Here is a 24,194-nt window from a genome sequence, read left to right on the forward strand (position 1 = left end):
TTCTTGCTGTTTACTTCTATCACTGCATGTGAACCCACACATAACACCAACTGTCTACACACACACCAACAAGGTCTTTGTTCCCTGCTATATTTTATATTTGACCACTGTCAACACACCAGCTCTAAGGACTGGCCTATTTCCCTGCTACAGTTGAACCCCCTGAGAAAGTTCATAACATGGTAGCCTATGGCTCTAAATACCCTGTATCATTTCCATTATCCAAAGTCACTTCAAAAACACGGCTTGGCCTATTTTTTCTCTCCAAGTTTTATTTACAGTTCATTACTCTGTGGTTGTTTTATTGGAATGGCGTCTTTGTCCATTTTTGCACTGATCATTTCTTTTAGAAGTTGATCCATAGGTATTTCCTTGTGTTGAGACATTTCACGTATGTGCTGCATTGATGCTGCACTCAGCTGACGTAGTAAAGGTAGTCCCATTAGTAGTTGACTTTGACGACGTTTTTCACTGGGATGGATTGCCTGGATGTGGTTATTAAGGGCATCAAATAACGTGTCTTGTATTTTGTCTACAGCTGCAGCATCCTCCAGATGTACAATATCTGAAGGACAGATATGAAAGAAGAATGCTGCTTTAGTGTTATTCTTTTTAGCTGACTAACACAACACAAAGCAGTCAATTAATATGGTGGTTATACTACAACTGTGTTCACATTCAGAAATTCTTATGCAAAATTTATCTGGCCAAAATTACCCATAGGCAAGGACAAAAAGATATTTCTGTGTTATAGTGCATAAAGAAAATTTGACATGCTAAATTGTACATCTCTCTCTTTCTCTGCTTTTCTCACTTGGGTGAGTGAAAATTTGTAAAGCTACTGTTTGAAGAGCTTGGCTACATGCATTATATGGAGAGAAACAAAATGTCATGCTGTACAGACTGAATGTAAATTTGCTAAGACTGCAACAGACTTACCCGAATTACACAAAACCAATGCTTTTAACAAAACATATTCTTCTCGGTCTATCTTGACCATCTGAAGTTTCTCTGTCAATCTCAATGTCATTTCATTGAGTAAATCCAACCTCAGGCCTGCTATATTGGCTCCATTCTTTTCCAAGATGAAGTCATCAGCAAAAACCAGTTTATCCTTGTATGGGACTGAGCGATAGGCGAGTCCTAAACATAGAATTTCATTCCATGCACTTTGTAGGAGTGTCATTTGGTCATTCAGTGCTAGAGAGAGAAATCCTGTTGATATGAAAGATAGCAAAATCATCAAAAGACATGCATATGGCCACTTTAATAGTGAACAAGTAATATTCTGACTTCAGATTCTGTCTATCGTTTTTCTGTTTATACTCAGATTACCATCCCTTTTAACAAATCTAAAATGTTTCATGAACCCACATCATAGCTGTCCTGTAACAGTAAAAGGTATATTAATAAATACTGCCCTCTAGAGTCAATGTTAAATAATTTGACTCACTTTGCTAGTAATATTTTTCTTATCAGTATGATAATGGCACATACTATCATGGTTTAAATTGCATGCTTTTGCAGGTGGACTCACTAAAATTAGTAAAAATATACTTTATGGCAACTTTCAATTTGTATGTATGCAGAAATATTACCCTTGTTTAAAAACAATATTTTGTGCCTGTTTCGGTCTAAAAGGGCGCCCTCTAGAGTTGGTGTTAAAGAATTTGGAAACTACAGTTGTGGCAGACTATCTGTGATGATCGTCATCATAAAGAGCGCCACCAACAGTATGAGAAAGACAAAAATAGTGGAAATATGAAGTGAATTACGAGAAACTGAGTATTTGTTCCTTGATCAACATGGTACTCTGCATTACTTCTTCCAGTACCTTATTAACTTGAAATGAGTATTATTGAATAGTAGTTGCCAATATTTCCTAATTTACATAATGCAAAGCGGAACAAATGAAAGAAAAGGATAGAAATGACATAAGGCAGTTATTGTTGACAGAAATTCATACATCTCGTTGAGAAATAACATGCTGGTATAACTTTTACTAACCTGGTATAACTTTTACTAACCTGGTATAACTTTACTAACCTGGTATAACTTTTACTAACCTGGTATAACTTTACTAACCTGGTATAACTTTACTAACCTGGTATAACTTTTACTAACCTGGTATAACTTTTACTAACCTGGTATAACTTTATTAACCTGGTATAACTTTACTAACCGGGTATAAATTTTACAAGCCTGGTAAAACTATCACTAACCTGGTATCTGTTTGGCCCATGTTATCAATCCCACTAGTTCTTTATTTGCTAAATTTGACATTATCATCCAAATTTTGACTTCTGCATCGTTAACATCTGGGATGTCTTCTGGCATGGCGTTGGCTTTTTCTGGTTCTGCTGCCATCAACTGTGTTACAATGGCGTGTTCAGCTAGAAAAAATAATCAAAATCCATGAAATCAGCCTACTTTTAACCTTAACGTCCTAATTGTTGTCTTTCCCTTTTGCTGTGTCTCACCATGGCAACCTCAACTATATATACCGGTACATATAGCTACTCCAGTCTACTTCAATAGAAAGTGTACAGTCATCTAAACATCTCAACATGCTAAATAAATTCCCTTTTAATTTACAAATATCTTCATTAGCTATCATTTATACTTAAGGTAATATGATTATATAAATTCAGCTACATTTTAAAAATAGTTTGGGTTTCAAGTTGTGACCTACTTTTCTATTAAGACTAGAAAGCCTTCTCCCGTATTCTATTGGGGCAAGTATGGAGAAGTACAGTATTGCATTTCACACACGTTCTAGGGTTCTATGTACTAAAATAGTATCCTTGTATATACAGGAATATAACACTACACAAGAAACAGGATGGTTTAAATTGCCTGCTTGCATTCCAATTTTTTTTTTTCATTCTTAAGTAAACAAAATTACAGATGCGGATTGAAAATCAAACATTGTCTCTAGACTATAGGAGTGCACAGACTAGCTAACATAGACTATAGTAGTGCACAGACTAGCTAACATAGACTATAGTAGTGCACAGACTAGCTAACATAGACTATAGTAGTGCACAGACTAGCTAACATAGACTATAGTAGTGCACAGACTAGCTAACATAGACTATAGTAGTGCACAGACTAGCTAACATAGACTATAGTAGTGTACAGACAGCCTTGTACTTTGTGTATTTGTATATGGTTATTTTGTTTTAGACTACAGTATTGGTTAGAGAACGACACACCCTTCTTTCCTGTTCTATTGTACAAGCATGAAAATGAAATGACCTAATAGTCACATGTTTATGAATCCAGGCAGTCCTGTTCTACAATATAAATGAACTGTAGTATATATGCATGGATTCCATACTGTGATACCAGGTTCTGCAGTACACAATGGAAATGATGTCGTTGTTGCCATGGATACCAGGCTGTCCGCTGAAGAACTTCACCTAAACTGACATTTAAAATTCACATAAACAACCACAAAAAATACTACTATCTCACCTTTGACCTTCTTCTTGACTGGTTCTTGCTCTGTATTTTCTGAAGCTCTGTGTAAAATATGGTATTTCTGTCTACCACCACGTACTCTATCAATTCTTACTCCTGTTGAAAAGAGATTTGGGCCATATTTTCACTACTAACTAGACATCCTGGGTCATAGTTCATCAATTTTACATAAGCTCAATATGAGCATTGGATTGGGGTTACTAATAATCTTCATATTCTTCTCACAAAAAGTGGCATCTGTATATCATAACAATGATATCTCTCTTACAACTAATTCAATGAAATCATGATAAGACTACAGCTAACTAATGTGCATCATTTGTTTAAATATCAAGGGTGAAAATTGGGAATACAACAATTTTCTTAGAGACAGACAAAGAATCTCAAATCACACCATATTATCCAAAATGGCTGCTAACTATGTCACAGGGATTATAGTTCTCTAAAATATTCTGTCAATTCTTACTAACGACTCTTTTCAATGTTCAAATGCTAAATTTCTGACAGGGAGTTTGGTATATTTGGATTCCTATAACAATAAGTTGCAGAGCAAATATAGCTAGAATAATCTGATATCTTATTTTTAGTTCAGAAAAGTCAAGGCTGTTTGTGTTATTTGACACTTTCTTACCTTCTTTTAGCATGCCCATAATCAGACACTTCCTGTATCTACATGCCTGACATGATTTCCTTCTCCTCTTTGTAATGTCACATTCATTAACTGCAGGACATACATACTGCACATTCCCTACAAATAGGATCCAATAAACAAACAAATCAACACCAAATTATAAAGGAAGGATATGATTTAAACTCTAAATTAATAGTATATTATTTTTTGCTAAAGGTGGTATTAAGCAGATAAAATCCATCCAGTTATTTTACTAGGGTTGCCTACAGGTATCATTGCTTTTATGTACATATGTTCAAACGACAAATTATCAAAACTTGACTTCCCTTTTCAAGAATTTAATTGTCCATACACGGCTAAAAATATGTTTGACTCATTTTGCACTCGTTTATTTAAACCTACTAAAACATTTCCATATACTCAGATCTGACATGTGTATTTATCAAGTATATGTAGCAATCAGCAAGAACATTGAAATAAAACTGTATGTAATATGAACTATAAACATTAGAAATTAATAAAGGCGTATTATCTTACTTGGGAGATGATAAAATGATATCATTTTCCAAAGATATCATTTTATGTTAAGCTTTGAACTCAAAGTGTTTATGTTGGCAAGCAGTCCCTGAATAGATATCTATCTGAAACATATTCAGAGACAATGTCAAGGATACAGTTGTAATATGGTTTAGGGTCAGGTCAATGTTCTAAGGTCAACATTATTACCACAGCAAACTGTATACCAAAACAAAGGCTAAATTGGAGTATTTGATATTGTAAGTGTTCTCGGTTAACACATTCCAATGTTCTGAGTGAACCATGGAGACATGGCCCATACACATTGCTGTGAGCTTGAACCATATCAAATGTATTTAGTTCGTGAGAAATTACGTAAAATGAAATGCCAATTGTGACATTGGGTATTAGGCAGATGTTGTTTTGTCTTTCTTAACCCATGGCAGTTACTATAACTAACATAACTAAGTCCATTGTTCTTCTAGTATATGAACTGAAAAAATGTACCATAAAATCTGAAATTATCAGATATGTCTTTCTCATTCAAATATACTTTCAAAAGCTATGTTTACACATATGGTGGGTGTACTTTCTGTTTTATATTAAAAGGTATCATCATACATAACCATTACTTGCTATTGGCAGAATTTAAACCTGGTATTCTGGCATTATCCATATTGAATAAGATCATGTATTATTCATACACACTCAACCTATATGTTACAAAATTAGCTGTACTGTGTCAATGCCATGCAGAAGGCAATTTTTAATGTATATCATTGATATTAATAGTATACTAAATTAATGTAATCAAAATATGTCATTTGTAATATTACAGTTGTCTCTGGTATACATCTTCTTTCAGCTGATTAAATGACAAAAGAATATCAGGGAAAATGGAGAATAATTTGTTCATGGTTCCAAGAATCAATAGAACAGTAGTAAAACATACCAAATGTACTAAGATGAATCAAAACGTTGTATTTGTTTCTAATTTACTGTTCCAAATATCTATATATTTGACTGTCCGATGAAATTGTTCATGATAGGTGATTATTATTCAAAAGTTCATTATGTAATATGAATGATTTGAGAGATGTCACATGCAGTTTAATAAAATTAGGATGTATTTTTAATGAGGGGCATACACTAGACTCTCTCACCAGTCCTCAGGAGCATTGCTAAAAGGGGACTGTTTTGTATGTATACGGTTTATCGATATCTACTGCATAATTATTGGACTCAATATCCTTGTACTGTGTGCCTTCATTGACTACATAGAGTTAATCATTCATTGACGTCTTACTGTGATGCACTCGGGGCATCGCAATAACACGGAGCATTGCAGTAACACGTCAACAAATGATTAGCCGTATGTAGTCGATGAGGGCCCGCAGTACAAGGATATTCGAGTATAATTATGTGGTAGATATCAGTACATACAAAACACTCCTTTCTTAGAGTTTCTGCTAGTGATGCTCCCGAGACTAGTGAAAGAATCTCGGCACACACCAGTTATAATTGACCTAGTCTGTAAGGTACGCCGTGACGGGGCGCCCTCAACCATCGGCCAACCCCTAACACGCGAAACATCACGTCGTATCTTACAGTCTATAATTGATCTAGCTGACTTCCCACAGCCTTTTAGCAGGATTCACAACTAAAACTATAGCATGAAGTATTGTGTATACGAAACTTTGAGATGAACTAGAACCCCCTCCCCCTCCTTAGTTACTGGGGGTTTCAAAGCCTAGCATTAGACATTACCATGGTTCATTTTTTTCATATCACTGTAAGATGAGACTGACTTGATAAACTAGACACTATTAAAAAATTGAAATTTGTAGCAGGTTCAGTGCACTTAGTGCCCTTAGAACTGTGACAACACATATTGACTGTACAAGTGAATGAGCACCTATTTCATGCATGTTACATATTATTTTCAAGGACACTATCTCCCTATTTTCTTAAAAGCCACATTTCTGAATATATTTAGATAGATGAAGTATCATGGGAATTTCTGTCTTGCAAAAACCATTATGGGATGTCAAAGGGCTATCAGTATAACTATGATGCCAAAAAATGTATAAAATAGACCATTTAAAGTTATCAGATTGAAAATTTTTATTTCGTCATGCTTATATAAATTATTTTCATAGACATGATAATAAAATTATTTTCTTTTCAACTATACGATACACCCAAAGGAATTATTATGTACACATATATGCATGTGGTAGTCTTGGACTACAATGTTGAGGTAGGTAGTTTTTTTTTAATCTTTTAAATGTTTAGCATATTGAGATTATTTTCAATGTAATGCAATATATAAATTTTTTTATCAATTTTCCTCCACTGTCTGCCAAAACTCTAATTGAAAATAGACTATGTAAAAATAGACTATGTAAAAATAGACTATGTAAAAATTGTAATACAATAGAAGGCGAAGAACATCATTTGATACATTGCAAACTATATACAAAGCAGAGTGATAAATTATTTAGTGTAATTTATAATATCAATTCAGATTTCCAATAGTATAGAAAAGAAAGAGCAATTTAAATTTATAATGCAATCAAAACAGAGATTATAATTGTTCTCTGTATGTATCTAAACTCATGTCAAAATGAATAACATTGTTTTACTTCTATACTTCTAACATTAGCTTACATGTATCTCATTGTAGTGTTCTTTAATATCTTTTTTATTACACTTACATATCAAATAGATTTGTCAATTTTCTATAGTTGTAATAAAGTTTATCTAATCTAATCTATATTGAAGCTACATGTAAGTATTCAAGTCACTGTAAAATGACAACAATTTTTCTCTGAGTGGGGATTAAATTTCATCATTTTACAAAATGAAAATACCCTGGTAGTTAAAACATAGTTCCATACCTTTTACGGTTTGAATGAACTACACATCAAACAGAATCATACATGGCTTTTAACAGTGATGTGACTGAGAACTTTAGACAAGTGCATGAACACCAAAAGTTTTTGTTTTAGATTTTCTGTCAGATTTGAGACATTTGCAACCAGTTATTGACATGACTGCATGAACCCTCATCAGTTAAGATCACCTATGGTTTCATGGATAATTACAATTTTCATAACATTATTAAAATTTACATCTTTTCATCCATAGTTAAGAAAGACCCCATATTTCAACGTTAAAAATATTTTATAGATTATCAAATACTTGAAACAGTAACTGACTACATACATGTAAGTAATAACTGTATTATATCTTGGCCAGGAGAAGAAAGTTGACACAATGGCAAATGAATAGTTCTTACTAATACTATTATCATATCTAAGATACCGCATAACAGATGCACTAAATCATATATGGTCTGTGTGAAAACAATTTTAATGTTAGATCTCAGTATTACATAGAGCTGGGGTAAATTTAGTGAAATTGAGATAAATTCCTATACATTTGGTCAGTGTAACTATGGCATATACTAGTTAAGAGTAGAATGCTAAATTATGAATCCTTTATGAACATACAATATCTGCAACAGACTACATTGTTCTCCCTGTCAACACATATGGCACTGTAACCTCCTTTTCAAATGTGACCTTTCTATTTTACAATTTTACTTAATCTGCCATTTAATGGATAATCCACATTTCTCACTATTATGATCTAATAATATATGATATCAAAGTGTATTCATAAAATGTATTCAAATTTGCCCCATAATTACTCCTTGGTATAGATTCATAGTTTAGTGTTTGTGCTCAGTAGTTGATGTAGTTCAAGATAATCAAATCTGTCTAATGATTAACCAATTCTGAAACCTGTATTCAACCTTTACCTTTGATTTGCTTAATATATACACATTATGTTTTGACTCACTAAACCACTAACCCAATGACCACCCATCAATCCACTGTTGATAGTGTATGAATGCATGGGTATAAACCGACGATACCTGTCAATCAATACATAATCTTAACGTGATTGAAAACAGGCTTTTATCTTGCTAAGTCGTTTCAATAAAATTGTCCAGTTCTCTGGGTTAAAATGTTTGGCAACGTGACAGGTTACAGGTACGATTTGTACATCTTTTATAAACTTCCTTTTGTCAAAATTAATGATCTCTCTCAGTTATTTGAAAGAGCTCAATAGGATGAAAACCACAAATTACTCTAGATATAGTCGGGACAATAAAGCTGCTCAATATATCATGGTACTAAAGAGTCTAGTTCTGTAAGTTTATTGAGCTTTAAAAAGTGAAATAACCTCAGGCTTAATGACCTAGCTGTTCTCCTGTTGCACATTGCAGTCTAATGTAAATGTACTGCATATATCTCTAATAGGTTGGACTAGAACTTAATATACATGTTGTAGGTGCTGCAACACGACACAGTGAACTCCCAGGGAATGGACTCCATCACATACCAGAATATGTTCAAATGATAAAATCCATAAATTGTTCAATATTATGTGTTCAGTCATTTGCATACAGTATACAATACCGGAAGTGTGTTCATCTGGGGTTTCTTACAGCACTCTCACAGATGAGTCAGCAAAATTCTCAAGTCTCCAGAATACTCCTACATTGAATTGCAACATGAAGAATGTTCAACATGGCTGCCAACTGAGCAAGATCTTACTTCACATGCCTTATCAGGATTCTAATTTTGCTATTTGATTGCCTTATAATCAGTTCAAATTTTCATTACCCGACAGTATGCTAAAAAGAATTTCATAAGTGACACTATAAGTTAAAATTTAAAAAGCAAACAGAAAACTACAATTTTACTTTCACAAGTGTCACATGATGTAAGTTACTATATGTGTATGTGTCATAAAGGCAGACTTCCTCAAAACAGGGATTCTAAAACTGAAAAGTGACATCTGAAATATCTTTTGAGTTTGAGGGTACATATTTCTTAAATATCATCTGATCAGGTAATTTTTGAAATGTAAAATAATTATGCCATAATTAGTACTTCTATAAAAGTCAATTAATTGTTTTTCTTGCCACCAAAAATTTGAAAATTTGGTAGATACTGAACTCCCAAAGAAAATGTTCTAAATATCCAAATTTGTAATATTTTAAATTCAGCAATTGCACAAATTGTAAGTATTGTATGTGTAAACTGTGAGTATGTGGAATTAACGGACCCCTCTACATCTCATTGACTATGCCAAACTGTTGTATGTTTGTTTTAAACATTAAATCATTCCAGACTGAAGTGCTACAAGCTGGAAGTCTTTAATTGAGGTAAATGCATTATAAATCCCTTCTTTCTGCAGATACCTACCACCTGACAATTACAATCTAAGACTTGTAACACACAGATGATCAATTTTACAACATTTTACACTAGCTTGATTTCCTTTTATTTTCCACAATTAACTCTTAAAGTGTTTTCATACAATTACAATCCAATGAATCTGTGATGGAATGGATGTAAAAATGAAATAAAAAGCCTTGAAGTCTCTTGATAAGATAAAAATCTTTGATGTATTGGATTGTCAAAAATAAACTATATCACAGGTTGTTGAGAGAAAAGGTCCTTCTCTTGTAATGATATGTATCTAGGTGACACATACATAGCATTATGGAAACAAATGAACATGTCAGTGCCGCATGGTAGTTTGACCTGAGTACATTGACCTACTTCAGCAGTCAGCTGGGGTCAAGGTAACAGCCTTTTGCAGTAGACATAATTACAGACAGCTCTGCAATGTGTGTAATGTGAGTTTGATACTTAGAAATGTTTATTATTTCTGAAGGTATTTTGGAACCATTTCACTAGCTCTCTTTTGACACCTTCTACTACAAATAAAAGGGATTTATTCAAATACCATTCATGAGTATTAAGCATACACTAAATGCTATATGTGTTAGAAATATATGTATAAAAGACTTTCTAAAATTGGACAAAAACTCAGTGCATTGTATATAATACCTGATTTCTATTTATTTTGTTGTCACAGTATGTCCATATGCTGTTTGTGACATGTATAAATAAACAACTACTAAAATCTATATAGATTTTGTATCCACAGAAGGGATTGGGATTGCCTGTGGTAATCATTCAATTATAAGCAGCCCAAATAAACCATCTAAAAACCTTCTCATATGGTAAATGATGTCCTGGATCACAATATGATCCATACTCTTCCATTTGAATCAAAGAATAGGATTCAGATTACCTAAATCTAAATTTATATTAATCTCTTTATAAATCACATACTGTAGGTTTAGAAATGTGGAGTGAGGAAACACAAAACTTTTGGTATTCCTCTTGTTTTGTATAAATCCTCTTACAATTAACTGATGTACTTTACTACGATATATTCAGGGGTTGTTCTTTTTTTTAGATCTATCATTCTGAAAACTTTGAAACAGTTACCACAGTTTCATTTTTGCATTTTTTTACCCTAGCTAATGAATGCAAAATGAAAGATTAGCATAGACTCGCCATGTCACTGCTAAACTTATTTGATGGAATATATACCATAAAATCACTGAGGTCACCATAGCAACAATATCTTCAAGAGAAATATGATGATTCAATTGAAGATGAATGGTAGAAAATAATAACAGACCTTTGAAAGAAGGCTTACATTGCTCATTCTTATATTTGTCTCTTGGGCATTGAAATATAGTTTCAGACAGGGTGTGGCACAAAGCATAAACAGGTAAACCTCACACAAACAGGTGAAAGTACCTTGTCAGCCACAGGTATTCTTAGACTGTGAATGAATTAAAAGGGTCATACATAGGCCAGCAACACTACATCACTGAGTAATTTGATCAATTCTGTTCACACTAAGTTAAGACACATCTGACAACTCGGAGCAAGGACACATAAATTTACAATATTTAAGTTGAAGAAACAAGACTGTCTTAGAATGGGAAATAGTTGTTTGGGACTATGGTATGAATTCATGTTATTATATGTAAAGAAAGAATGCACAGCCAATTTCCTGCAGTCCTGTGGCATTGCAGGGCTGCAGTAGGACTTCACAGAATGCTTGACTGAATTTCTAAAGTGCTGCAGCAGTCATGAATTTCAGGGCTGTTAGTGCTACATTCCTGAATTTTAGTCAACCAGAATAATGCCTCTTGGTTGCCACAGTGCTGCAAAAGTCCTGCTGCAGCCCTGTGCAGGACTGCATGCATGACTGAAAATAATTTCCTATATGTATGGCTCAAATCACCCAAACTTTATCAATTATAAAAGGTAGTTTCTGTTCCTTTTGAAATCATTGCATAAATTTGGTAATTCACCAGATATTGTTTTCAGGGAAATCATTAATCTCTTATTTTACCATAGAGTTAACACTGCTATTTTCAAGTATGTTGTCAATACATTTTTAGGACATTTTATCCTCAATTGCACATTGACCCCCCCCCCCCCCCCCCCCCCCCAGTTTTCTCCTTGATTGTTACCGAGAATAATACTTGAACAAACATTGGTAAAATTTAGGACTTTTATTTGTGAGACACACTATTAAAACTGTGAGAAATTCAAAAGTCAACAATCTTTCAAAATTCTAACATTATTTAATGATACAAGCCCAGCAGCAGTCCAACTTCATAAAGTCTGATTGAGCTTTTGAGCCGTATTAGTCAACAATCCTTTTCAGAATCCCTGTTAGCTATATCTGAAAACTGAAAAGTTTAAATAAAATTTGTAACAATGAAACTAGCAATCATTCAGTGTTTGTTAAAATCAAAGTATGACAACTTTTGGTTTAATACGTATCCTTTGAAAATATGGTAGATATCTGTAATGTTCTGTCTTGAATTGAAAATAGGTTTGTTCCCAATTTTCTTGTCTAAAAAAGTGACAAATTCTACATACATTGTATCATGGCAAAAAAAGTCTCACTGTCTTGGCAATCTTTGTCTGAACTGGTGGACACGAAGCTTACACATAAGTAGAAAAGTCTGTGAATGCTGGTATACAGTGGTCAGCCTTTTGTAGCCAGACTTGTTTGTTCAGGCCAATTCAATAGCTAAATGAGGTTAAAGTTCTGTTTATTGGGATATGAGACTTTTAGAGTACCCATAAATATGATCACTTTAGAATGTCTAGACACCAATAGCTCATCATAGCTTTCAAACAGAACAATTGTTGTAATTAATTGACATACTACTTTCAATGGACTTGATGTTTATGTTTGACAAGATATGAAATATTGTAACTAGGTGATGCTACACTTCCAATGGACATCTCTCTCTTTTGACACACCATTTGGATAGCTTGTGTTTGGCACTGAATGTGTTACTCCGATAGCTCTCGTATTCCTTGAAGTTTGTTCTGTTTCCCACATTGCAGTTTGAAAATGTGTGTTGTTTAAATTTACATTACCACACTTCATGCATTACGTAGTACATGTAGAGGGGTTAAGGTGCAAAGGTCATTATTCCAATATGGACAGCCGTGATCTGTGTTTCATTTCGGAATATCACTTAGGACACTTGTAAATATCTCTCATATGATACGCAAACAGAGTGGTGCATCAGTGGCATCAATCTCAATTATGACCTGACTTATTTGTTTGTAATATTCACTTCTGTGTTCTTCACAGTTGTGCGTGTTCATGTACATAATAACTTAATTTAAATACTCAATCAGTATGACATATATGTGATCACACTCACTGCAACTAATCAGTTTATGGGATATTCTGATAACAGCTTGGGGGGGGGGGTGTATTCTGATAACAGTTTCTTTTTTCTTTTTTTTCCTTTCTTTTTTTTTTTTGGGGGGGGGGGTGCTTTCAAATCATAATATCCCCTTGATACAGGAAGCAGGGTTTGGAAGAGTGCCCTGAATTTGTCATTTACAAAGTACTAAAATCATAGACAGATGTTAAAGAGTTCTCTTTTTTGAAAGTGATATTAATTTCACCAAACTGTACACGCATATTTTTTGACTGTAACTTTCCATCACTTAACCTAGTGAGGCCATAAGTTCCAGCTTTTTAAGCAAATTGCTGATTTTTATCATGCGCAGATGAAATGCAAGCATAAGTTTGGTATATTTCACCCTAATACTTGTTATTAGATCAGCGATTGCATTTTATTTTCAGTAAAATCTTACAGACAAACCACAGAAAATGTTAGTTTATTAAAGGTTACTGTCCGGTCAGTCCTGCTATAATAATCAACAGATCTATCTTTAAGGAGCAATTTGATTGGTTGTTACTGTCCTGTCGCTCATTGTATAATGATCCCCAGGTCTATCTTTAAGCAACAATCTGATTGGTTGCTGCTGTTCTATCTGTTTAGTCTGTTCATTGGTAGATCTATCTATCCTGCAAGTGCAATATATCACTGATGTTTGAAGCCTAGCCTAGCATTTGACAAATCAAAATATAATTAAGTTCATGAATTTAACTTCATATTGCACCAAAATTTTCAAGTAGCTCACCAAAACATACTTGCCCTGATATAAATTAAGATAATTTATTTAGCTGTGTATGACTTGTATTAATAATAACTTTATTACTTAACAACATGCTGTGGAAAGCATGGTATATTAATCAAACCATGAAATAGAGGCTTGATGTCTGATTTGTACAAAACTTACAACTACTATCATGTCATCTGATATGATAATCCCAGGCTACTGCTAAAATAACAAACCTTAAAGCCTAGACAATTCTGTGATCATTTCAATAGTTCAAAATGCCATCCAGTAATGATAAATAATGTTGGGTTCTTATATAGCGCTTTCCCACTTCGTGCTCAAAGCACTTTACCTGGCTCGGATCAGAACGGCACAACGGCCATTTAGTCTTCCTCAACTCCCCGGGGAGCATACAATCCATTGCAGCCATTTAAGTGCATAGGATTAAAGCCTTCACATTGCAACCTACATCCTACCAGGTCCCCAATTATACAGCTGGGTTGACTGAGGCACAGTCGTGGTTCAAATCTTGTCCAAGGACTTTAGCCACTCAGAAACAAACAGCAGGCAGCAACAGGGCTTGAACCTGCAACCTGTAGATTCCAAGCCGGTCACGCTAACCATTCACCCATCATGACTCCATATCACCTGCTGTTGTTTTTTGTATCTTGCTGACAAGTTTAATCTACTAATCTCCATAGCTTATCATTTGTTATATGCTTCATATATTCAAACACTGCACGTTATGTTGTTTTCAATGGACAAAGTGATGATGATGATGATGATGTACAATGTAGCAGTCCGTATATTTCAGTACAGAGTGAAATCAACCTGGAACTATCTTGATAAGACAGTTTTGTTTGTTTACATCAAAATCAAACTTTATTTCTGTATCTGCTTGTGGATGGAAATTCTGTCATAAATCTACTCATGCTATAGACTGGTGTTAGAGTGTAATTTACATATTTTATTGCAACAATTTATTAATGTAACTTTGTCATATTGTCCTATATGTACATTATCAAAAGTGGCATACTATTCTAGCACAAGTGATATGCCAGGACACAGTCCCTCTATCACTAGAGGATCTCAGTGTGGGACAAACACAGGCAATCGCTTGTGCTAGGTGGAACAGCAATATTTGACACATACACTACCAGTGAGTTAAATATCATTCAGAGTTATTGTTGTCGCTGGAATCAGACTCACTTTACATGAATTTGATGATACTGCTGTTTGAGTCATCACTGAATCGGTACACCATTGCATGCAGTTCATGCTGGTGAGTGCACGCATGAATTTGGAAAAAGCAGCTTAACTTTTCAAAATTACCATTCCTATAGTGAACAGTTAACAGCATATTTGGCACTTTGAAGGTTTTCCTACACTCTACAGGGACATTGTACATGCATGATGCCCTCTGCCATGATTGATTCAAACTTTGTTTCAAATTATGCAAATGAGGTTGACCATGCAACAACACATCTATTAAAATATAGTAATCTATTATTGTTTTTATAGCACTGAATGTATAATTTAAATGACACTTTTGGCACAAAGTCAAGTTACATATTGTTTTTCAAAATTCCCTGACATGGAATTTCTCGCATGAAAATGAGATTATAGCCTGGGTTATATGCATTTTCTAGCATGTACTCCGTTACACCTCATGCTGATCTTTCCTTGATATCAGACATATCACCAAATATCAAGGCAATAAATATATACTATTTTGGTAAAATACTAAAAAAGAAAATGTTTCTTTAAAGAAATAAAAGTGTACTTTTTCGAAAGTCATCACTCAAGGCTATAAATATGGATATTCAATTTCATAGAAATTCTCTTTAATTGGACCAAATATCAAGGCAATAAATATATACTATTTAGGTAAAATACTAAAAAAGAAAATGTTTCTTTAATTTTAAAGAAATAAAGTGTACTTTTTCAAAAGTCATCACTCAAGGCTATAATATGGATATTAAATTTCATAGAAATTCTCTTTAATTGGTCAATTTTTTGACTAATGTTTTCAATCATGTAGTCATTTTTTTTCTAATTTCTTCCTAAAGATAACCAAGTCATGCTGACCAATCGATGTCAGTGAACTGTTGAACTTCTCCTAGTGTTTACCATGGATGTTTAAATCAGTATCTCCCCCTGTTTATTCAATCATACATGTCTGTAGACACTTGGCATGTAATCTATCAGCATGACTGATCCAAATCGTGTCTAAATGCAATTATTGTCAATTTGTCAATGGACTGTCACTGTGTACATGTGTTATAATGACAGTGGTCTATGAGAATCTGTCTGAGTCTTATCCTTATAAGGTAATGTCAGTTCTTATTATGATAGTAGTATACAGTTTTATAAGGTTACATAAAGGCCATCATTATAATACCTCAAACCCTAAGACTTTCCCTATCATAAGTTTACGAAATATATTGTCAGAAATTTTGCACAAAATTGCGGGACTTTGCAAATCCTTACTATACACTGCAATTTGTGTTAGGGGAAAAGAATTTGCAAATTAAAAATAATTTTATTTATAAAAATGACACTTTCTGTAACAGTATTCAATGAAACCTTTGATTTCAGTTGTTTGTTTGACAGATATTCAATGATATTTTAAGTTGCAGTTACTAAGCTGGTCTACAATTATTCAACAAAAATATCTAAACCAGTTGTGGGAATGGGGAAGAGGGGTGCACTATAAAACCAAAAATACTCTAATGCCTGCATTTAAATTAAAAAATAAAAAAGTAAAAGATAGCAGAGTTAGAGAGTACTTCTGTGAAACCTAGACTTGTTTGCATGCTGTCTCAAAATCCATTGATTGACGGATGGATACATTGATATTTTACTGAGGACATGCTTTGTGATTAGCAAGACAAAAACATATTGCACTGAGAGATGACACCAGTTGATAGGGTAAAATCCTACCTTGAACAGTTCTCTTGAAAAATGCTTTGCATGCTTCACATGAAGCAACACCATAGTGGTATCCTGATGCAACATCGCCACACACAAGACACAACTTTTGGTTGTTTTTACTTCGTCCATGAGATTCCTCATTTCGAGACTCTGCAGCTACTGAGCTGGTGCAAAATTGTTCCAAGAAGTTCTGTTTTTGGCTTTCTAACTGACAAAATGCTCCCTTTTCTGCAGTTAGAGCAGTTTCTGGAGATCTCTGTCCAAGATTATGTAACTTCCGATCAGTGTCCTCGCCACAAAATAGTTCTTTACTTCTGTTGAACACGTCTAGATCATCAGAATATGACTCTGAGTCAGGAGATGTTGGATACTCCTGCTTGATTGCTATACTCATGTCTGCCATTTTGGAGTTCAGCCAGTGATCTACAAAAAAATCACAAAACGACATTGTCAATTACCAGTAACACTTAAGCTGCTATGCATCAACTGCTGTTGCAATACCATATAAAAATCGGTAGGCTTATATCATGAAAGACATATGTCTCATGAATGAAATAAAAAACCTTACTACTTTACAAATACTGGGATTAAATATCAAAGTGAAAATTGAATACATATGAAGTACATAATGTACACGCTTGAGTCAACAAAATTAAATTAATCTAAACAGTATCAGAAATGTCACAAGTTGTTGAAAACTACCTGCGTATTTTGCTGCTACAGAGCTAAAGCAACATGTTGAATACACCGCTAACAACAGCCAGGCTATAGATAATCGAGAACAATCCCCTTTTGAAAAATTCATACAAATATACCAGCATCTGTGCAACATGACACATGGGCTGAAAGATCATATCACACCAAATGAATGTAATATGTCATGCTTTGTTTTTCTGTTTTCATTTCTCTTGAGGTTGCTGACCTTTGGATGCGATACAAAGCATGCCAAGCCACAGACAGACAGTTGTCTTAGCTATCCATCTGAGCTTCAGTTTAATGTATTTCTGTTCTCTTTTAATGGCATGTTATGTGAAATTCATTGATGTATGATTAAAGTTTGATTACAGTTTTATCCGGTTTATGATCAATGACATTTATAGTATGTATATGACTCCAGACACTGTAATTAGAGAAAGCTCAAGATCACGATCAAGATCAAAAAAGAGACAGACAGACAGACAGACAGACAGACAGACAGACAGACAGACAGACAGACAGACAGAGACAAACAGACAGACAGACAGACAGACAGACAGACAGACAGACAGACAGACAGACAGACAGACAGACAGACAGACAGACAGACAGAGACAAACAGAGCGGGGAGGTTGGACAGACAGACAGATTATTCATCTACACTTTCCCCAAAATATCCCCATCAAATATTAGATCATTCTACTGAGTAGTTTTGTAATTCAACAATTTTTACCCAAAAGCCCATTTTAGACGTAATTGCATATCACTAAATCTTGTTAAATATTACTATGTTGTACAATAGTGGATCATGAAAGAATAATATCCCTTCTATGTACATATCACTTTCTTAATAGTTTCTTTTTGTTTTTATTTCTCTCCTCAGAACCCCTATGCCAAGTGTCTGTGATTGAAATCATTATGTGACTTGACAAAAGGCTTTTCACCTTTTATAATTAACCTAGTAATTCACAGCCCCAGATATAATTCATTGGCCCCTTGTTTGCACTGCTCAATTCCACGTTAAATTGCTCATCACTTGGGGTTTTTTTTACTGTATCAAAATAGTTCAAGCCCTTTGATAGTATAAATCTTATTTCAAGTGTAAATTACCTTTAAATACTGCCCTAGATAGTACAGCTAAAGTGATAAAACACACCTGTCATTATGATATATTAGTAAAGAATGAGGTCATCGCAGCCCTTGCCATTACCCTGGTGGATTTATGACATATATATGACAATAAGTTGTCTCAGTGTTCATGTACTTTGTTTAAATAGTATTAGTCAGGAACTGTAGTCCATAGTCTGATACACATTTGGCATTCTACACAATGTCTGGTAAGTGTATCACACAAAGTGACCAATCATTGCTGTTAATTAAGTATTCATAGGGAAATTCTATGTAGAAACTGAAAATTAAGTACAGCAATTGTATCATACAGCAGTCCCTCTATTATAATACAGGAACAGTGTGACTAAAAAATCAAAGTTTTATCTCGACAAGAGTTGATTGCAAATTATAATTTATTTTAACATGATTACTTTACATAAATTCACAGAATACATCAACATAATATTTCAAAAGCATATCATGAATTTATCCTGTCTACTAAATAATTACACAATTGTTGGTTTTCACCACTGAAAAGGTAACCATTTGATTTACTTTGTTATTGTTTTGATCAGATCACAAAACAAAATGACCAATCAGCTTGGGCATTTATAGCCATGCATAGAAGGATGTAGTCTAACTCTCTGGTGTACAACCTGAACCAACTGGTGCAGAACGGAATGAAAAAAATATGTTAAAAACATCTTTTCAGATACTTGTTTTTTGAGAAATTGGGTTATAAACATATACATTTATAAAGTGTCAGGGTACGATACATAACATTCTTCTCTTCACTTTCATCAATTGTTTCAGTACAATTGATCTGTGTCTCCGATTGCATCTACTCGTTGACCTGTATCCACCCCTTCTCTGCTACATAGTCAACAAACTATAAATTTAACACTGCAACCATAGCAGACAGGGAAAGTATTTTGACAGGTGATAAATTCTTCATGGCTACAGCTATTAAAGTAACATGCTAACTAATCCTATGTAACCACTTTATTGTCCTAAAATAAACTTTCTGAATTCTCCTACAGTTTCTGACTTGCCCCTTTAAACATGGTGAAGGTTTGTAATTTGGTATTGATGTGTGTACAAAGTAGCTAGCTTTTACCTTAAATATAAGATTCAATAACAATTGGCAAAGTACATTTACAATTACCATAATTAGTTGGTGTGCTATAATCAATTCTGTGCTTTCAATTTCTTCTACAAAATGGTGAATGGAATAAAAGAACAATTTCCATCACTTAGAAACTGAATTTGCAATTTTCATACTTATTCTAAATTAAACTGTCTACTCACTGGATCTGTGACTCTGCTATACTCATGATCCTCCCTTCACTATTCCTTCACTTACAGAGTCACAGATACACTGCGCAGACAGGCCAACTGTTACAAATATGAACTACTGACTGGATTTTCTTTCTTTTCTTCCTAACATTTTTCTTTCACATTCCTTTGTATTATATTGTCTAAATAAAGTGAGATACAATAATGAATTGCTTTCAGTTGTTTATTCTGGCATCCACCATCTCATCAAACTCTCCTCTCACCAGAATCAGGAATGCTCCAACACAGAAATATTTCAGATAATGTCAAATTAATTCAAATGTTCACACTGAGTATCTGTCATTCAACCAACATGAGATTTTGTGTACTAAATAAAATAGCACAAAGGCATTGTAGCACAACTGTACAGTTTGTAAAAATGTTTATCCACATGCTGATCCATGCTAGGTATATGTGTTCATTGCTGAATAACTATCCTGTTGCCTATCCAGCCCTGTTGTTATCTTTGCAATATATGCGATCATTTGGCTGTTGCTATGGGCAAGGTCATGTTGCTACACATATCTGCATACATTTTTTGAATGTTCGTTCACTTGCATATTAATCCCTGTTGTTATCTTTGCAATAGATGCAATCATTTGACTGTTGCTATGGGTGTGATCCTGTTGCTAGACATGTTTGTATACACTTTTTGAATGTTTGTTCAATTGCCTAAGAATCCTCGGTTATCTTTGTGAAATACACCAGCTTAGTTGTTGCTATGGGTGTGGTCATTGTTGCTGGGGATATTTGCATACATTCTTTGAATGTTTACTCACTTGTCTACCAGTGCAACAATTGAGAGGCATTCAGTTTACATCTGGTTCAATTTGATACTGGGATTTTCACAAAGAGATACATGTACCGAGACTATGAAATCATATCCAGCAAAATTATAAGAAATTGAAGGCAGTGTGTATTTGCTAATACCCTACATGTTCCAAGACAATTTTTGATAGATTTTATTGTCAAATCTTTTGTGTATTATCAAAAACCTTGATCTACCACACATGTACATGTACTATGTCTCATTAAAAACAACAACCTTTAGACTTCCTCACATTTTTAGTACAAAAATGTGCAAGTTTGACATTTTTTTTAAAACATCAAATTATCAAAGAATTCTGGTGACTAGTTTTCTTTCATGGATTTTTACATTTTTAAAATGGTCATGTAGGATTAGAATTAAACTTTGGGTTTAAAAAATATTGGTTGGCAGCGCTAAACAGCTGATCCTCAGAACAAAAGAATGGTCACATCTACTCCATATGAGTTCACTGATTCAATAACACAATAGCATCATGGCCCTTTTAAATGTAAATCACCAATGTCACATACATACAAACAAACAAACACAAAGAACGCCACAAGTAAGCTTGGAAGTTAGATTGACTGGGACTATTAAACTGAATCTATTGTATGAGACCCACATGCTTGGCTGGTTAAATATGGGATATTCAACACATTGAATACAGGCAGTTGACTACCGTATATTTATATTCATCAAGGTTTTGTTGTAAGAACTTTAAGAGCTACAGAATATGTGTACTTATTGTAAACCAAGACACTCAAATTACATGATTTCACACTGAACTGTCTGAACTTGCTTTACACAGCATAAAATTAGTTGAAATAACAAATAAACTGTGATATTGGTAGGTGACTGAGTAGCCAGTTGAATTATCATTTTCTCGACAAGTTTTAACACAAAGAAAATGTTATTGTTAAGTTTCTCTTTGATGTAAACTCTTTATGGGTCTGCAGTACCACTCTGTGATGTCTGTAAATTTTGATTGTTCTTTGTGAAGTTACAATGACTATATGTGTAAAAATGTCTACCTTTAATGGATAACTACATTTCTATCAATATAACATTCTTAAAAATCTACAAATGACAATTTGGAGACATTAACACCTAGTGGCATAACTTATTTAAAATCTGCACTGATGATCAAATCTGCCATGGTGGCACTACTTCAATGCTGAGAAGACATATCTACCAAGTATTATCACTGTGAATGCTTCTGTGCAGTTTGAACTCAGGGCTTTACATTCCAGAATGGCTGGCAAACATGAAAGAGTCTATGAAAAATAAAATACAACCAAATATAAATCCCCCATAAAGTACTTTAACACAAATTATTTGGCAAATGTTTTTCACACAACACTATAATTTTGGTTGTAAAGTAGTTCTGAAAGAATAACTTTGAAATGTTTCTTGTTTGTGTTTAAAAATACTTCCGTATCGTTGATCTTCATATATGTTATCATGTCTAATGCTTTGCTTAGACTCAGCTTTACGTAAGAAACTAGTACAAATTATCTCACAATTGCTGCCTTTTCAGAAGGCAAGCTACTAATAAACTGATATTATGCTACAACTGTCTCACATGTGTAATTTTGTAATAAATTTCACAGCATGCTATTTTGCTATGCAGGCAATAATATCACATACCCAAGAGAGTTAAAGTAATAGTAACAGTAGTACTACACCGATCTAACTGGCTTAATCATGTGGAAATGTATATGCATGCAAGACTTGAAAGCTGTTCAACAGTGAACCATTGAAAAGCTGTCTAAATACTCCTAGAGCCACAAATCTGCACTACCACAGACTTCCATGTTAACTTTTCACCATATGCATGTGCTTTGTATCGAATTTTGTTGATATAAAAAAAAAACTTTTCAATCATAACTGTTGATATTTCTCAGTTATTTTCCCATAATAGGTACACTAGTAGACTAGTACTGCTTGTCAAGTTGTGAATAAAACAAGATGTTGCCCTGGTTTTTCTCAGACATGTTTGTTTGGTGCACTGATATATGTGCAAGTGGTCTGACCTAAATGACATCAGACGCTTACTTCAGTGTTTGGATGACAATCTTTTGTTATTCAAGCAAACAATAGACCATCCACACTTAACTAAATACTAGTATATGTTTGCATGCAGCAAATTGTCATATCATGGATAATGGCCTAGTGGTGCTACTAGCATTATCATAAAAGTAGTAGGACATTTGAATTATTTATGTTCACATTATGATAATTTTCTTGGTAAGGAGTATGCCTGAACATGCAAAATCATTACTACATGAACTCGGCTGGTACGACTCCTGTACAATGCAGATTTTACACAACCATCATTTTGTATTTTTGGTGAAGTTTTACAAGTTAGTTTTTGTACTAACCAACTTAGTGAAGAAAACATAGCATTTTATTGTTTTGCATGGCCGCAGCAATGACAATGAGTACCGATATCGCGATTTGCAAGACCGACCTTGCCCTTTCGTTCATTTTGTTCTCATGTTTGCGATCATCGAACTGTTTGTCGGTCACAAAAAATATAAATAATGATGACAACCAAATAATAACTGACTCGACTCTTACCTGCGGTTACTCGGATTAGTCAATATCGCCACCAGCAACAGTGTATGCGAAATATACGTTCATAGTTATATTACCGTTACTTAAAAGGTCGTTTTTGATTATTGCAACAAAATGTCGGCAAAATAGTGTAGCAGTTAGTTCGCTATAACGCAGGACTACTCCGATCATGTAAGTGAAGTGTCGATTACGTAAACATTTAATCCAATATCGTACCATAATAAGCTTATATGTTATAGTACGCACCTTGATGGCCAGAAATCTGTCGATGGATAGTAGTAATACACTTCTTCGTCTCAAAACAAGTACTTTTAAAAATAGAACAATGAATTGCTTCCACGTCAAGACACCAATCGCCCACTACCGAGAGGTTTATATACCATTGACTGTGATTCTCGCACCCAAATTAAAAAAATAGACATACGATATCGACTCTGACCCATCTGGCCATGTTGTAGTTGATGTAGGGTCTATGATGTAACATGGTTTTAATAGTATTGTATACACATGCGCAGTCCACTTACCATAGCGCTAACCGGCGTATTCCATATGCAGTTCTAATTGCAAAATATTATTTCAAGGTGTATAACACAACTAATTAGACTTACCTGTGTCTCAAAACATGTGTTATGGTAAAATACAGCAGTACTATACAGCAATGTCTGGTGGTCTTTGTTAGCTCTCTATGTGGAAGCTGGCCGTGGCGTCGCTG

General features: G+C 34.1%; 1 protein-coding gene across 2 annotated transcripts; it reads right to left on the minus strand.

Moving 5' to 3' along the window:
- Positions 1-113: 113 nt before the first annotated feature.
- On the minus strand, positions 114-24,194 carry LOC144451244 (estrogen-related receptor gamma-like). 2 transcript variants are annotated; one of them, XM_078142055.1, is made up of 7 exons: positions 24,091-24,194; positions 16,966-17,379; positions 4,115-4,231; positions 3,478-3,579; positions 2,223-2,393; positions 940-1,215; positions 114-565 (listed from the first exon to the last, which is right to left on the minus strand). In XM_078142055.1, the coding sequence occupies exons 2-7, from the start codon at positions 17,357-17,359 to the stop codon at positions 276-278; spliced, it is 1,350 nt and encodes a 449-aa protein (XP_077998181.1). In that variant the 5' UTR covers positions 17,360-17,379; positions 24,091-24,194; the 3' UTR covers positions 114-275. The 2 variants fall into 2 exon arrangements, with proteins under 2 accessions (XP_077998181.1, XP_077998174.1); XM_078142048.1 differs by lacking the exon at positions 24,091-24,194 and adding an exon at positions 17,659-17,706.

Source organism: Glandiceps talaboti, chromosome 2, assembly GCF_964340395.1.
Source record: "Glandiceps talaboti chromosome 2, keGlaTala1.1, whole genome shotgun sequence".
NCBI classification, from domain to species: Eukaryota; Metazoa; Hemichordata; class Enteropneusta; family Spengelidae; genus Glandiceps; species Glandiceps talaboti.